We start from the raw sequence: 15,387 nt of genomic DNA on the forward strand, positions 1-15,387 counted from the left end.
GGAGGGGGGGGCGCCGAGGGACTCATTTAAGAAATGCCCTTTCTATTAGTTTATATCCCAACACAAAGAAAGACCCCCCGGAAAGTTTGTGGGCCGTTTAAGCCAGAGCCCCGGTTTTTATGTTGAGGAACGAGGTTAACGTACTTTGACCTTTAACCTTGGCGGCGGAGGGAAACGCCTCCGTCTCTATATAAGGAGTTTTCCGGCTTTTGGCGGCCCTTTTTCCCCTCTTAGCGCTCGCCGGCCGTAGCTCGCGGCCCGCTTCCCGCTTCCCTCTGCTGCCGCCCAGCTCCCGGGTCAGCCGACGCCATGGGCTTTGGAGACCTCAGAAGCCCGTCCGGCCTCCAGGTGCTCAACAACTACCTGGCGGACAAGAGCTACATCGAGGGGTGAGCGGAGCGCGGGGCGGGCCGGGTGCGCCCGGGACCACGTGGCGCGGCCTCCCCGCCGCCGGGGACAGGCAGCCGGGCCGCGGCCCTCCTCGGGGAGGGGCTCAGGGGGAAGAGGGTCCAAAAGCTGCTTTTATTTTTTTATTTCCTAGCCCTTGCTGGATGACCCAGCTTTTTCCGCGTCTTTGCTCAGTAAATGGAAGCCCGTCGGTCTATCATAAAGACCGCAGCCTCTGAGGTCTAACAAGTGTCAGGCATTCCCCAGGCTCCAGCAGAACAGGTGGTTCCTTCCCTTAAAGAGCCCGTTTGCCTACAACTCCGACGCCGCTCAGGCGGCCCGGTGACGGGGGGAGATGCCCCGATGAGCTGGACGGGCTGGGCCCGGGGAGCTGTGTGTCACCGCTCTGTGCCCTCGGCAGGTATGTGCCGTCCCAGGCAGACGTGGCCGTGTTCGAAGCCGTGTCCGGCCCGCCGCCCGCCGACCTGTGCCATGCGCTGCGCTGGTACAACCACATCAAGTCCTACGAGAAGGAGAAGGCCAGGTAAAGCCGCCGGTGTGTGTACCTGGAGCTTTACGGTGTTCACGGGGCGGGACCGGACCCAGGCGCCTGTGGGTGTGCTGGGGTGTTGTAAGCTCACTTCCTCTGCGACTTCAGGAAGAGGCTGCAGCCGTCGGTGTTCCCGCAGCCCAGGTAGCCCGTGGACGGCAGCAGTTCAACTCCCCCCACGCCGCCCTGCCCAGGTGCCCCCGCCCCGGGGGTGGGGGGGACCCTCTCTGGGGTGAGAGGGTGGCTCCGGGGTCGGGCCTGGGCCATTCTTGTGACATTCTCCCACTCTCCCTTCCTGTCTGAATTCAAGAGGTTACATGTGAACCTCTGCCGGCCAGGGTGGAAGTTTGGGGACATGAACTGAGCACATTTAATGGAATCTCAAAACAGAAACACTCGTCCTGAAAGCGTAAACCATCGGTTCTCAACCTGTGGGTCGCGACCCCCTTGGGGGTCGAACGACCGTCTCACAGGGGTCGCCTGAGACCGTCAGAAAAACATGTATAATTACATATTGTTTTTGTGATTAATCACTATGCTTTAATTATGTTCAATATGTAACATGAAAATACATCCCGCATATCAGATATTTACATGACGATTCATAAGAGTAGCAAAATTAACAGTTATGAAGTAGCAATGAAAATAATTTTATGGTTGGGGGTCACCACAACATGAGGAACTGTATTAAAGGGTCGCGGCATCAGGAAGGTTGAGAACCACTGGGTAAACGCTAGTGAGTACGGGATGTGCGGCCTCACACGCTACCAGTGTTTGTGGGCGAGGAGTTACAGCTCAGGGAAGCACTTACCTGGGAGCGTTCAGTCGGTCCTGCTGGTAAATAATGATGAAAACAAGGCCTCCTGTGTTTTCTGAAGAAAGAAGTTGTATCCCCCACATATAGTTACATTTAATTTTTTTTTTTTTTTTTTAAGCCTGCCTGGAGTGAAGAAAGCTTTGGGCAAGTATGGCCCTGCCAACGTGGAAGACACCACGGGAAGCGGAGCTGCTGACAGCAAAGACGACGACGATGACATTGACCTCTTTGGGTCTGACGACGAGGAGGTATGGCACCAGTGGGTGTGAGTGCATCCTCATGCTGAAGCGCAGGCTCTGTAGCCTCGTTGCCTGGGTTCGAATTCTGGCTTCACTGTATCGCTGGCTTTTACAAAATTCTCACTGGTTACGTGATGAATAAAATCAAATCACCATCTTTCGGCTGAACTTAAGCTCATGATGGATTTGCTTTTTTTCTGATAAAGCTGGTATTTGTTGTGATGACCTCCCTATCTCTAACCTGAGGAACAACCAACTTTGTGAAATATATTACATTTTTTCTTTACAGGAAAGCGAAGAAGCAAAGAGGCTAAGAGAAGAACGCCTTGCACAGTATGAATCAAAGAAAGCCAAAAGTAGGTCATTTTATAATTGTCTTCATTTCATAATAGTGTGAATAAACTTCTTCAAAGATTAATCCCCAAAGTAATTTCCTCGTTTACTGACTAGGTCAGTATTGCAGAACTTTCTGTAGAACTTCCACAGCTACTGGTCTGCAGCTGTTCTCATGGTGGCAGTTGTGGCATTCCTCTGTGGGAAAGAAATTGTTACACGATTAAACACCTCTTTCTTAGCAAAACAGAAAGGGGGCATATGTGTGACAAACATGAGATGTATCCCATAGTTTTGTGTGGCTAAGGAGATCATTTTGAAAATCAAGATTTATTGTTGTCCAGCCGGCGTGGCTCCGTGGTTGAGCATTGACCTCTGAACCAGGAGGTCATGATTTGATTCCCAGTCAGGGCATATGCCCAGGTTGCAGGCTCGATCCCCAGTGTGGGACGTGCAGGAGGCAGCCGATCAATGGTTCTCTCTCATGGATGTTTCTACCTCTCTCTCCCTCTCCCTTCCTCTGAAATAAATAAAAGAGATTTGTGTCTGGACTAGGGTAAAAAAGACATAATTAATGCTGTTTCTTATTTTTTTTAGAACCTGCACTTGTTGCCAAGTCTTCCATCTTATTAGATGTGAAACCTTGGGATGATGAGACAGACATGGCAAAACTAGAGGAATGTGTCAGGAGCATTCAAGCAGATGGCTTGGTCTGGGGCTCTTGTGAGTTCAACCTTTCTTAATTGAAATTGGCATCAGAAATTTACATAATTTCAACCTTTGCCGACGAACAGAACTTCTCTAAGATTTTTCTTAATGTTCTTTTCAGCTAAACTGGTTCCAGTGGGGTATGGAATTAAAAAGCTTCAAATACAGTGTGTAGTGGAAGACGATAAAGTTGGAACAGACATGCTGGAGGAGCAGATCACTGCTTTTGAGGACTATGTGCAGTCCATGGACGTGGCTGCTTTCAACAAGATCTAAAATCCATCCTGAATCTGTGCCCTTAAATAAAAGCTTGAAAGAGAACCCTTGGTCTTGACTCTAATAGGAGGGTGGTACGGTTGTCCCTTATGAGTCTGGGATGCTGAGCCCCCATGCTGCCGGAAGTTTGAGTTTAACTTTGTTCTTTATTTTTTTTCTTAAATTTTTTTCATTTTTATATGTATATAATTATGTTTTTGTTGATTTTAGAGAGAGAAACATCAACATGAAAGAGAAACATTGATCAGCTGCCCCACACTCACTCTGATGGGATGGATCCCACGATCCAGGTATGTGCCCTGACCTGGAATCGAACAATGCTCAACTCACTAAGCCACACCGGCCAGGGCTAATGTTCTTAATACTTAAGTTCCTTATAAAATGATGTCAGACAAGGCATGCTTTTGGCCTCCTGTATCCACAGGTGCAAAACCCAGAGGTACAGAAGACTTTTAGATTCTGCACCTAAGTGGACCCACACAGTTCAAGCTCATGTTTACGGGTCACTATATTCATTCCATTTTGAGAAATTCAGTGACTGTAATTCATAATATAAATTTGGATCAGCATTAGTCAAAAAAAGAAACTACCTGTTACATACACTATATAGGTAGGTGTTGCGTAGATTTTTATAAACTGATTTAAATGGACTTAATCTCAGTATAATTTCTGTACTCATTAGTGATGGCTTAAGTTTTCATATTTGCTTTATTTTTAAGAGAATCATTAGTGATGGCTTAAGTTTTCATATTTGCTTTATTTTTAAGAGAAATCGGGAGCTAAAAATTTCAGTTGTGGAAATTTTGGGTTAAGAAATTAGCCCCAGCCAGGTCGGCGTGGCTCAGTGGTTCAGCTATGAAAAATGAACCAGGAGGTCCTGGTTTGATAACGGTCAGGGCACATGCCCAGGTTGCAGGCTCAATCCCCAGATGGGCGTGCAGGAGGCAGCCAATGAATGATTTTCTCTCATCATTGATCTCTCCTCCCTTCCTCTCTGAATTAAATATTTTTTTTAAAAAAGAAAAATTAGCCCCAGCCCTAGCCAATTTGGCTCAGTGGTGAGAACGTCGGCCCTTGTCCAGAGTCTGATTCTGGTCAAGGGCACAAACCTCAGTTGCAGGCTAGATCCCCTTACCTCCAGGGTGAGTTCATCAAATCGATGTTTCTCTCGGTCTCTCCCTAGGCTGTGGTTTGTTCAAAAGTCTGGCTTGGGGGTTGCGGTGGGTAGTGACTAAGGAGGTTTATTTTTTGGAAATCTGATTGAACCTATTGGGCTAGGACTTCATACTCAGGTTAGTGCTGCAGGGAATGTACTGAGATGAAGGCATTATGTTAGGTGATTGTCCAATTCTGGTAACAGTTCCATCTTAGTTAATTTGGGATGTGTGTAACATTTGATTTTTTTTTTTTTTTTACAGTTTTTAAAAGTAGAGCTTGGAAATTGCTGACCTCTAAAGTCCCTGTAGACCAGTGGTTCTCAACCTTAGCTGCACATTAGAATCACCAGGGAATTTTTAAAATCCTGATTTCTGGGCCTCATCCTCCGGAAATTCTGTTTCTTTGTTACTAATGTTGTGGCCCCACCCCATAACAAAGAAACAGAATTTCTGGAGGATGAGGCCCAGAAATCAGGATTTTAAAAATTCCCTGGTGATTCTAATGTGCAGCCAAGGTTGAGAACCACTGTAGACCAAAGAGATTAAATGATTTGAGGTCGAAAGTTTCCTAGCAGACCCAGACAATGCTGTTCTTCTCCTCCCTCTCCATCTGTTTTTTTTTTTTTATATTTTTATTGATTTTTTACAGAGAGGAAGGGAGAGAAATAGAGAGTTAGAAACATCGATGAGAGAGAAACATCGATCAGCTGCCTCCTGCACAGCTCCCACTGGGGATGTGCCTGCAACCCAAGTACATGCCCTTGACCGGAATCGAACCCGGGACCCTTCAGTCCGCAGGCCAACGCTCTATCCACTGAGCCAAACCGGTTTTGGCGTCTCTCCATCTGGTTTTATGTGTGACTAACTTGAGTGTGGAAAATTGTTTAAGTTCTAGAGAAAAATTATTTAATTGGCCATGTACATACTGATGATTGAAATCATCTTCACTAAGCAATTAAGTCCAACAGACCCACTCTAAAATCACGGGGCAGGCAAGGGGATGGGAAGAGATTAACCAAAGAAACCATGGACACAGTCAGTGAAGGCTTGGGGGGAGTAGGGGAGGGGATTAATGGGAGGAGAAGGGGGACATCTGTAATACTTTAAACAATAAAGATAAGAAGCTGAAGCCTAGATTGTATTCTCTTCACCCTTCCATTTTTTTTTTGCCCCAGTCCTTTTCCCTGCCTACCTCCAGTGCTCAAGAGTGAACTGCTTGTACCATTTTCTGGGGAATCTGATCATACCTGAGAGGGTATTTGGGCTGGAGAATGGCACTGGGGTTTAGTTTAGTTTAATCTTGTGCTCTATTCTGCAGGTGTGGTGGGAGGTGCCTTTAATGCAGTGATAAGCTGTCTTCAAGGAGGTGGTGTGTGTGGAAAATTCCCAAGGCTGCAATTGCACAGAGCCCCAGGCTCCTGGGAGACCCCTGGGGGAGCCCGTTGGAGTTAGAACTGATGGAGCAGTGGGAGGGAGGATCATTTGGGGTCTATTTTGCACCTTTGGTGATGGGATTAGGAATCTATTTGGTGTAAGGAACTTAAACTTCCTTGCACATCTCCCTTCATCTAAGTTGGCAAAACCACACCCTAGTTAAATCCACTTTTCTGTCTGCTGCATACGTGCACTTATGCAGCTGAACTTGGGGAAGCACAGCCACTTACGCCACCAGAATCGCTCTCAATTCGTGAATTAAATTCCAAGTGGGCTTCAGTGCTGGCGGGGATCAAACCACCTCACATTCCCCGAGGCTTTGTCTTCAAACCTCCTCCAAAGGCACCGAGTTTCCCCACAAACCAGCTCTTGCCTAGTCAATATTCGCACCCCTTTACCCAAGACAACCACTGGGTGAAGACAGACACATACTTCTGATTGCTCCGTGTGGGCGGAATCAACCAGCATGTACTTGAGTCGGCTTCTTTTGTTCAACATAATGAACCTAATTCATAGTCCTGTATGTGTTAATAGTTTATTACTTTTTCTTTCTGAGTAGTAGGTTCCTGTGTGACCATGTCACATGTATGTAACTTGCCTATTAATGGACATTCAGATTATTTCCAATTGGGGGATTATGTTTGTATAGATTTAAAAAAATAAAATCACTGGACACATTTTCAGGTTGTCAGTATCATGAGAGCCAGCAGAGGGCAGTCTTTCATTTTCTGGAGACATCCTATGGATCCTGGAAATGCTGCCATGGAGAGATGCACTAGTAACTAGTGAATAGCAGCCAAAAAACAATTTAGTCATTGACATATTCAAGGGATTGGTACTAAATAGCTTGACCAAAACATTAAGTTTCAACAAATATTAATGATAAACTAATGATGGAAAATTTGGTTAAAAGTAAAAGGAGTTTAAAAATTTAGAATAGTGAGTTGAAGCCACAGCTGTCTTGTAAATCTTAAAAAGATAACGGATGAAATGTGACCAAAATCTGACTCCATAGCCTTGAATGAGAAATATATTTAATAGTGTCTTTTAATTTCATGTTTCACAAAATAGATAATACATTAACATAGTTCAAAATTCAAGAGGTTAAATATGAAATTGCCCATCTTCTAGGCCTCCCGTTCACTTCCATAAAAGCAACCAACATCACCAGGTTCTTAGTTCTTTCCAGAGCTAGGCTAGGCAAACTCATGGACTAACTGCGACGTACAACCCAAACCGTGTGCACTTTGCATTTTGTCCATAGAAATAGGTATCTTGGAGTTCATCTGTATCTTGGATATTCATGTCAGTACATAAAAATCATCTCCATTTTTAAGTTACATAACCCATTGTTTCATATCTTATGTAACCAGGCTATTTATTAGATTTTTAAATTGCTTTCCATTTTTTTGATATTTATGAGCAATGCTCACATTTGCATGTGAGCCAGGATACTGAATGAACTGTTTTTGAACCCATTATTTCAGAGGGCCTAAGTATATGTAGACAAAGAGATTTTTTTTTTTTCCTGTTTGTCTTTGGAGTGGAAGACAGGAAAAATTAGAGGTCACCTCTTTTTGCATGCCCCATAGGTGATCACAATAACAAATCGTGTAATTGTGATCAGCATCCCCAGCGCAGGGCTGGGTACAGTGTGGGAGGGAATTAAACATGATTCACTCAGCATCACTGTTAAGCTGCTATAAAAATACAAAGAATTGAAGAAAATTACTATGGGGAGGTGGTTCAAACACATAACAATTTTAAAAAGTATAAAAGTCATTTTGTGATTTAAGCAAGCAATCCAAAAGTTCAGAAAGTCAGGGAAAGCTAGAATTAAGAAAACATTTTTAGAGAAATTGGGGCTTAAACTGGATAGACTTTGATCAGTTTGTGAAAAAAGAGGAAGAATGTTCCAGAGAGAGAGAATGTTCCAGGAGGGTGTGAAAGGCAGAATGATAGATAGACATCTGGGAGGCAATTCAACCAGTTTGGCTGTGTTTTGCAGTGTGTGGAATTATATAGGGTGGGGCCAGGTTGTAGAGGCATTTGTATTAGACGCTGGCTCATTCACGGGGAGCCAGAGAATGACAGAATAAAGGCAGAGCTCTGATCTGGACATGGTGTGGATGGAAGCAGATACATAAAAGGACTGTTATAATCCTAACATAAATGGAAATGACTGCATGTGGCATATATACTCAGTGAAATATTCTATAAGCTTAATAGAATTACTTTTAAAAATAATGGACACTATAGCAACATGGAAAATGCTGGATTTTTCATTGACTATTTTTATCAAAGATAAGCTTATAGACAAAGACCCAAATACAAAGAGTTGCATTTGTGTTTTGAGACATATGTATAATCTCCGCCCCCCCCCCCGCCTCCCCCCCTCCCCGCCGCCCCCACAAAAAAAAAAAAAAAAAGACAAATACAATTTAGCAATGGCAATTATTGTCCTTAGGATAAAAAGGTTAAAAAAAAAATACACGCCTCATATACATTGTCTAATTTGAACTTCATAATAAGCCGAGGAGATAAACAAGGCAGACACTGTTATCACCATTTATAGGTTAGAGGGAGTACTGAGAGACGACTTGCCTGATTACTCATCTAGTGAGAGGTCTTCAGAGTCCACTAATGTGTTGGTAATAGAATGGGGAAAGTTCTTCATTCCTGCTTTTATACAATTTAATCCCATTTCATCAGTGTAACCCTTGCTTCATACCCTCATGGAGAGTGAGGAGATATCACTTAAGGGTAAACTTAAATTGGAAATGGAGACTGGTAAACAGACATCCTCTCACTGCATGCCCTGTGTGATAATAGTTGCATTCAGGAAATATCCCAAATGAGTCTATCGTTTGGAATTTCATTGGCCCGAATAGTTTTCAGGAAAGTAAAAATCAAAGGAAGTGTCCATAGACTTATAAATATTCATTGCCCATATGTAAGCATAGTGAAGAACTATGGATTGCTCTTCACGCCTGACATCAATTCCAAATCTCCCATCTTCACTTTGTCCCTATAAAATGGGACTATTGTCTTTTCTGAACACAGCCCGTGTTTTCCAATCTCTGCACATTTGCTCTTGCTGTGCCATCCATCTAAAATAGCCTCTTTCCTCACAGCACTTTGTCAAATGGTAGTCATTTTTCAAAATGCACTTCAACTACCTCTTGCAAGAGGTCTTTTTTTAAAAAAAATTCTGTTCCTTCCTGCCCCTTGCAGCCTCCCAGCACATTATTCTTTTGCAGTACTTATAAACTGTCTTGTTTTAAAGTTGTCTGTGTAGTTACCTGATTCTTCCTATGAAATTTTGATGTTCATTCAAGAGGAGAGGAGGAAGGGATCTAGCATTTCCTAAGCAGTTCCAATGTCAGAACATGCCACGAATCTCACTGAGTAAGGATAATACTAGCTAATCTAGCTAATTTTTTATCAGGAATTTATAGGGCTAAATACCATTGTAAGTGCTTTTAGGTGACGCCCTGTAAATACCTGCACCAACTCATTTAATTTTCCCAATAGCCTTATGTGGCAGATACTATTGTTATACCCATTTCACAGATAGGGAAAACTGAGGTCTAGAAGTATGAATTACTTTAGCCAAGCTCCCAGTGCTAGGATGTGTTGGAGCCATAATCCAAATCTAGATATTCAGCTTCCGGAGGCCTTGGGACTTGCCCTAGAGCTATTCCTAAGAGCTTCCTATCACTGAGGAGGAGGCAGGTCTGTCTCAATAAGTCTGTGCTCAAGCCCCTGAGCTGCCTGGGATTCTTTACCCTCCTGCCAACTAGGCACTGAACTCCCTCGCTTCCTCCCCAAATTGCCGCAGTGCCTGTCCAGCCTCCCACTTCTGTCTTTTTAGTCATTCATCCTACTCTTGGCTATGAGACCCCTAGTAAGCCTCATTGACCAGATTCCAACCACCGGGGAGGAGGTTTGGAGTACGCAGTCCTCGGGCTACGTGTGGGTCCTTCTATTTTCCTCCTTGGATCTTCCCTCAAACTGAGAACAAAAAATTGTTCTGCTGGAAAGTACCTGTACTGGTTATTGCTTTCTCCTAGTGAGTCCCAATCAACATTCCCACTGGCAGCTATTTTAAAAGCTACTAAATAGGGGAATTCTTAGCCTGGGGCCTAAGGCCTCCCTGATATTTTCTTTAAAAGCATTTTTCTGTAGAAAGAACCCATAACTTTCATTAGATTCTTAAATGAATTCCTCTAAGACCTTTGTAAACCTTCCTTAAAGCATTTTTCTTTTTGGAAGCTCCTCTCCTCACATCAAATATTGAAACATATTGAAATCCATGTAAAATATATTTTTAGATAATTATTAAATACTTCCTTTGACCAAGTGACATGAAGGTATATTTTATAGACATGTAATTAAGTATTCATTTTTACTTTTTCAGTTTCCTTTTTGTATTCTAGATCCAATAATATTTTTTAAGATCTCAAATATCGTCATAGGGCCCAGGGGTGGGCAAACTTTTTGACTTCAGGGCCACAATGGGTTCTTAAACTGGACCGAAGGGCCGGAACAAAAGCATGGATGCAGTGTTTGTGTGAACTAATATAAATTCAAAGTAAACATCATTACATAAAAGGGTACGGCCTTTTTTTTTTTTTTTTTTTTTAGTTTTATTCATTTCAAACGGCCGGATCCGGCCCGCGGGCCGTAGTTTGCCCACGGCTGGGTCAAGGGTAAAGGCTGCACAAAGAGCCTTTCTCTCCCGGCCTTTCCTTAACCCACACTGGATAGGGCAGAAACCATGAAGTTTGGGAATGATCAAGTTGAGGACAGGCTGAGCTATGCCACACATTTTGGTGGGATAATTTCCAAAGCCAGATCTAATTGTTCCATGGGGCTAACAATAAAGAACACAGCCAATAAATGACCTGATATTAGCATTTCCAAAATGAAGAGATGAAATAAAAAAGGATGTGAAGGGGGATAAGGACACGTAAGTAATACCTTAATAGTTTTTTAAAAGGGTGTTAAATCAAGAAATAACATAGCTCCCCTAATAACTTTCAAAATAGAATTGAGAAATTATATATAATTAAGCATATTTTTTAAATTGCAGTGAATAGCAGAATTTATACTCATAAAAGACGAGGATGTCAGCAGGGATAAAAGATAGGAGCAGAATCTTTAGGGAACCTCAAAGGCAAGGACATAGAATTCCAATGTTTCTTTACCTGGATGCCATTTCTTTTCCTGGCTCTCCTATGGCCCTTATTACTACCTGCCTTGTTCTGTGATTGTTTTTATGTAACTTAAATCTCACTCTCTAAACTGTAAGTACCTTATGATTCTTGGCATTCTCAATGTCTATATACCATGGTTCTGCGTATCTCTTCAATACCCACCTATCTGCTAAAGGAATAAATGAAAACAGGGCAGAATATTATTACAGTCTATAAGGCAACAGATTTTCATCTGACTTAAAGGTTGCTTTATTGGTGTCTATATAAAGATCATTATAGAAATAAAAGGCTTATATCTGCTTTGACCAATAAAATACTAGTACAAGGGAAGTGATACTGTGTGTGTGCAGGGCACAGCTTTTAGGAAGACTGGAAATGTCCACCTTGGTTTCTCAGAGCTCTAAATTGCCATTTAAGAAGTCTGGCTACCCTGAGGTGCCATGCGGGAGCAGCTGTGTGAAGGGAGAGGGAGGAAAAAAAAGGAGAGAGTGGGGGTAGGAGGGGAGAGAGGCTGAAGGGAGGGCAGGAATGGGGAGAGAAGAGGGAAGGGAAGAGAGCTGCTCAGCCAGCCTCCAGCTGTTGGAAACCTCAGCCATTTGGGTATTCCCAGTCCAGCTGAGGCTCCAGACACTGTGAAGCAGAGAGGACCCTCTCTTCTGTGCTTTGTTTGAATTCCTGGCTCTGAATTGTGAGATGTAATACTACTAAATTGTTGTATTAAGCAACTAGATTTGGGGGCAGTTTACGAAGCATTAATAACCCACTGGCTGGGTGGGGAGGGGACATCTGTAATACTTTCAACAATAAAGATAATTTATTAATAACCAACTGGAAGACTGTTTTAAACTACTATAACCAACTATTAGTTTAATTCATAAATGTATATACAAAGGTTTCATGAAATAAAGAAGTACACGTTGCATTTTAAGAATTTGTCTAATAGGTGAAATTAAAGTGAACTTGAGCAAATTTAATTTTCCATTTTTCAAATGAGTTGATCACATATTTAATATTAAGATTTAGGACTTGGAGAAAGTTATTAAGATTTTTAAAATAATAACTGATCTCGCCTCCACAGTGGTCATTAATCCACTATGGTATAATTAGCAAGAATGACACATAATATAAGTTGCAGGCGAAAAAAATGGAGATCTTTCCTTCATTTTATATCCACACAAAAATGTGATGCTAACAAACTGACCAAAAACAACAACGAAAAGCTATGGTCAGCTCTGTATCTTGGAACCAAATAATCTGAAAGCATCTGTCAGGGGACCCACACGAAAGCCTTATGCTGATTTGTGGGAGAGAAGGATTTCACTGAGCTGTTTCCTGGAGACCCGACTTCTTGGTTTCAGAGCTCCTAAGCTGCTCGCCCACCGTGCCAGAGCAGCTGACTTCCCACAGCGTGTACTTCAGTATCTCAGCAACCGAGGCTCGAAAGCGCGCTTGGAACTTCTTACTAATTAGAACATAAAGGATGGGATTCAAGCAGCTATTGAGGAATGCCAGAGCGGTGGAGAGGGGGAGGCCAGCCCGCAGCACCTGGTGGTAGTAGCCACCGTGGTGTATCGTGAGCTCCCAAATGTTAAATATGTGATAAGGAGTCCAGCAAATCAAAAAGGCCAGGACCAAAGCGAGGATGGTCAAGGAATACCTATTAGAGACCAGGATGCTTTGCTTCTTCACCTTTAAGATGAGACACAAATAGCAAATGCTCATTGTGAGTAAAGGGGTAAGGTACCCATTAACAAATTTCACCCAGGTCAGAACATGGTGCCTCTTCAAAGCGAGGTCAGAATCATGCTCGTGGAAATTGTGATAGCAAAAAATGTGGTTATTCACCTCCATAGTCTCCCGGAAGTATAGGGAAGGACCACCGATTAGAGAAGCCAAAAGCCAAACAAGCGCAGTAACAATCTGGGAGTTCCTTAGCGTTCGGTGCCGATGAGCTACGACAGGATGGACCAACTGGATGTAGCGGTCCAGGCTGATCACCGTCAGGAAGAAAACACTGGCAAACATGTTCAACTGGGCAATGAAGGAATTGGCCTTGCACAACCAGAGGCCAAAGGGCCAGTGGAAATTCATGGCCACATAGGAGATATAGAGGGGCAGGAAGAGAAGAAAAATGAAATCCGCCACAGCCAGATTGAGGAACCAGAAAGTGGTGACTGTCTTCTTCCACTTGAAACCCGTGAACCAAATGACAGTGGCATTTCCTGGAATGCCCAGAACAAATGCTAAGCAGTACAACACCAGGGAGACCCAGTGAGCAACCTCCAGGGGAGCTTTCTCTTCCAAAGGAGACGCTGGGGAGGAATAGTCCAAGGAATAGGAGTAGTTCTCAAGTTCTTCAAATGTTTCCTCCAGATCTTCCATGACCTCGAAAAGTGGAGAATGAGGAAATCAATAGCAGCAAATTAAAAGAAAAACACACACACACACACACACACAAAACAATTTTTAAAAGAACAAGCCATGTTCAGTGAATAGGAACATACGGATAAAAATATTTCATCTATGAACTGGAGTGAGTGTATTTCTTAGCAGTATTTGTGATTATATCTAGATGTCCAAGTGTTGGTGGACCTCAGCTTCACTCTGATTATTCTCAAAGCTCTGAGAGTTCGTTTTTTTATAAGGTATTCAGTAAGGGCTAAGTTAAAATGACTGTACAGGTGCAAATCCTCTGTTCATAATGCTTGTGGGGCTGACATTCAAGACATTTATTAGGTTACTAGAGGCCCGGTGCACGAAATTCGTGCACTGGGGGGCAGAGTGTCCTTCAGCCTGGCCTGTGCCCTCTCGCAGTCTGGGAGCCCCGTGATTGATCACCCCACAGAGGGAGGCCCTGCCCACCACCGCCGTCTGGGTAGCCTGGGCCTCCTGCAGGGCAATGGCGGGGCCCCCCCCCCCCCCCCCGACCAATCGCATTGCACCTGCCTTGGCGGTGGCAGTCAGTGCTTAGTTGCCGCGGTGCCTGCAGCGGTGGTAGTCAGTGCTGGATCTCCGCGGTGCCCGTGGCGGCGGCTGGGACCCAGGACTGCTGCTGCATGCCTAGCCTGGCGTTCAGTCATCCATTTGGTCGTTTTGGATGTTACAGACCCTGGCTCTTTGTATATTAGGATTCCTAGGCATGTATTATTTATGGAAGATGCAAAAAAAAATCCCCCCCAAAAACTAGATTAATACTTACGTGGTGATGACTTCAAAATCCCTATTAGTAACATGACTTCTTAAGTTCTAGACAGAGTTTCAACTGCTTTCTCAACCCTTCCATCCGGGTGCATAAACAAGCACTGGAGACTTTTAACCACTATGTTGCACCCATGGATCTTATGTTTGTGGATGCAAACATGTTCATCAGCATCATATCAGTATGGAAAGCTTTTCAACCAAAGGGAGTCTTTTGGAGTAAACTTGTCTCTGGACATTTAATTTCTCCATTAATTGCCTATAGAGTACAATTTTGGCTTTACTAAATTTTTATTTGACTAAAATTCCTTTGTTTTCAATGAATTTCAATTAATTCCTTTCTACATTTACAACAAAGATTTGATCTATTAATTGGTTTTATTTTGTTTCTTTTTGTCCATACCAAATTTTATCTATTGTAATCTTGCCCAAAGTAAAGGTGTTTTGTTTGTTTTTTTCCTTGCAAGGCCCATTTTCCTGGGTTGAGACTTAAATGTCAATATTTCAATCAAAACAAAGTTTACTGGGTACAATTTTAGCATTATCCATTTTATTTTGTGTTATTTCTATTAGTGTTCAAAATCAAGTAGAAAAATAATTAATAGTTGTATTCATTTCATGGAGCTACAATCATTAATGAGGCAAATATGTACGATTATAACAGGGTTAGGAATGAAGAGTGAAAACATCTTGTGTTGCTTGCTCACTGGCATCTCTCTCAATGACTAACTCTGGATTCATCATCCTACCTAAAATCATTCGAGGAACTGAGCAGGGCACAATTAAAAAACAAATGCAATTCATTAGTGTCTTCCCAAACCAAGACCCAGCCAACTTCTCTTTATTTTTCAATATTCAGCTCACATGCCACATTTTCTTGGAAACATTTCTGATGTTAGCTTCCCCCTGATAATTATAACTTTTATTACAAATAATAGTCAATGTTATTGTGAATTTACTAAGTACCAGGCAAAAAAAAAATCTGATCATCAAAAGTCTCTCATACAGGAGGTAAGTGCTATTATTATTTGTGTTTATAAGAAAGGATACCAAAGCTAGGAGAAGCATA

At 42.9% G+C, this 15,387-nt stretch overlaps 2 protein-coding genes and 2 non-coding genes across 7 annotated transcripts in view; 3 read left to right on the forward strand and 1 right to left on the reverse strand.

Annotated features, from left to right (window-relative positions):
* The first annotated feature begins 209 nt into the window (after positions 1–209).
* EEF1B2 (eukaryotic translation elongation factor 1 beta 2) lies at positions 210–3,355 on the forward strand. The gene is made up of 6 exons (XM_070421946.1): positions 210–389; positions 809–931; positions 1,873–2,002; positions 2,283–2,349; positions 2,924–3,049; positions 3,156–3,355. The coding sequence occupies exons 1-6, from the start codon at positions 310–312 to the stop codon at positions 3,308–3,310; spliced, it is 681 nt and encodes a 226-aa protein (XP_070278047.1). The 5' UTR covers positions 210–309; the 3' UTR covers positions 3,311–3,355.
* LOC139015886 (small nucleolar RNA SNORD51) lies at positions 2,117–2,202 on the forward strand. The gene has a single exon (XR_011472536.1). It is a non-coding gene; the product is annotated as a small nucleolar RNA SNORD51 (small nucleolar RNA).
* On the forward strand, positions 2,472–2,604 carry LOC139015891 (small nucleolar RNA SNORA41). The gene has a single exon (XR_011472541.1). It is a non-coding gene; the product is annotated as a small nucleolar RNA SNORA41 (small nucleolar RNA).
* A 4,957-nt stretch (positions 3,356–8,312) lies between the features above and the next one.
* The window catches only part of CMKLR2 (chemerin chemokine-like receptor 2), a 51,116-nt gene continuing 44,041 nt past the window's right edge, over positions 8,313–15,387 (reverse strand). For all 4 annotated transcript variants that reach the window (XM_070421950.1, XM_070421947.1, XM_070421948.1 and 1 more), the window contains one exon: positions 8,313–13,505. In XM_070421950.1, the coding sequence (XP_070278051.1) occupies positions 12,438–13,502 (1,065 nt within the window). In that variant the 5' untranslated portion in view covers positions 13,503–13,505 and the 3' untranslated portion in view covers positions 8,313–12,437. The remainder of the gene's footprint in view (positions 13,506–15,387) is intronic.

Source organism: Myotis yumanensis, unplaced genomic scaffold, assembly GCF_028538775.1.
Source record: "Myotis yumanensis isolate MYYU_CA2020_CCGP unplaced genomic scaffold, mMyoYum1.0.hap1 SCAF_8, whole genome shotgun sequence".
NCBI classification, from domain to species: Eukaryota; Metazoa; Chordata; class Mammalia; order Chiroptera; family Vespertilionidae; genus Myotis; species Myotis yumanensis.

Coding starts and splice junctions, on each gene's coding strand:
- EEF1B2 (XM_070421946.1), top strand. CDS start 310: ATGGGCTTTGGAGACCTCAGAAGCCCGTCCGGCCTCCAGGTGCTCAAC. Junction 932..1,872: donor TACGAGAAGGAGAAGGCCAG/GTAAAGCCGCCG, acceptor TTTTTTTTTAAG/CCTGCCTGGAGTGAAGAAAG. Junction 3,050..3,155: donor TGGCTTGGTCTGGGGCTCTT/GTGAGTTCAACC, acceptor TGTTCTTTTCAG/CTAAACTGGTTCCAGTGGGG.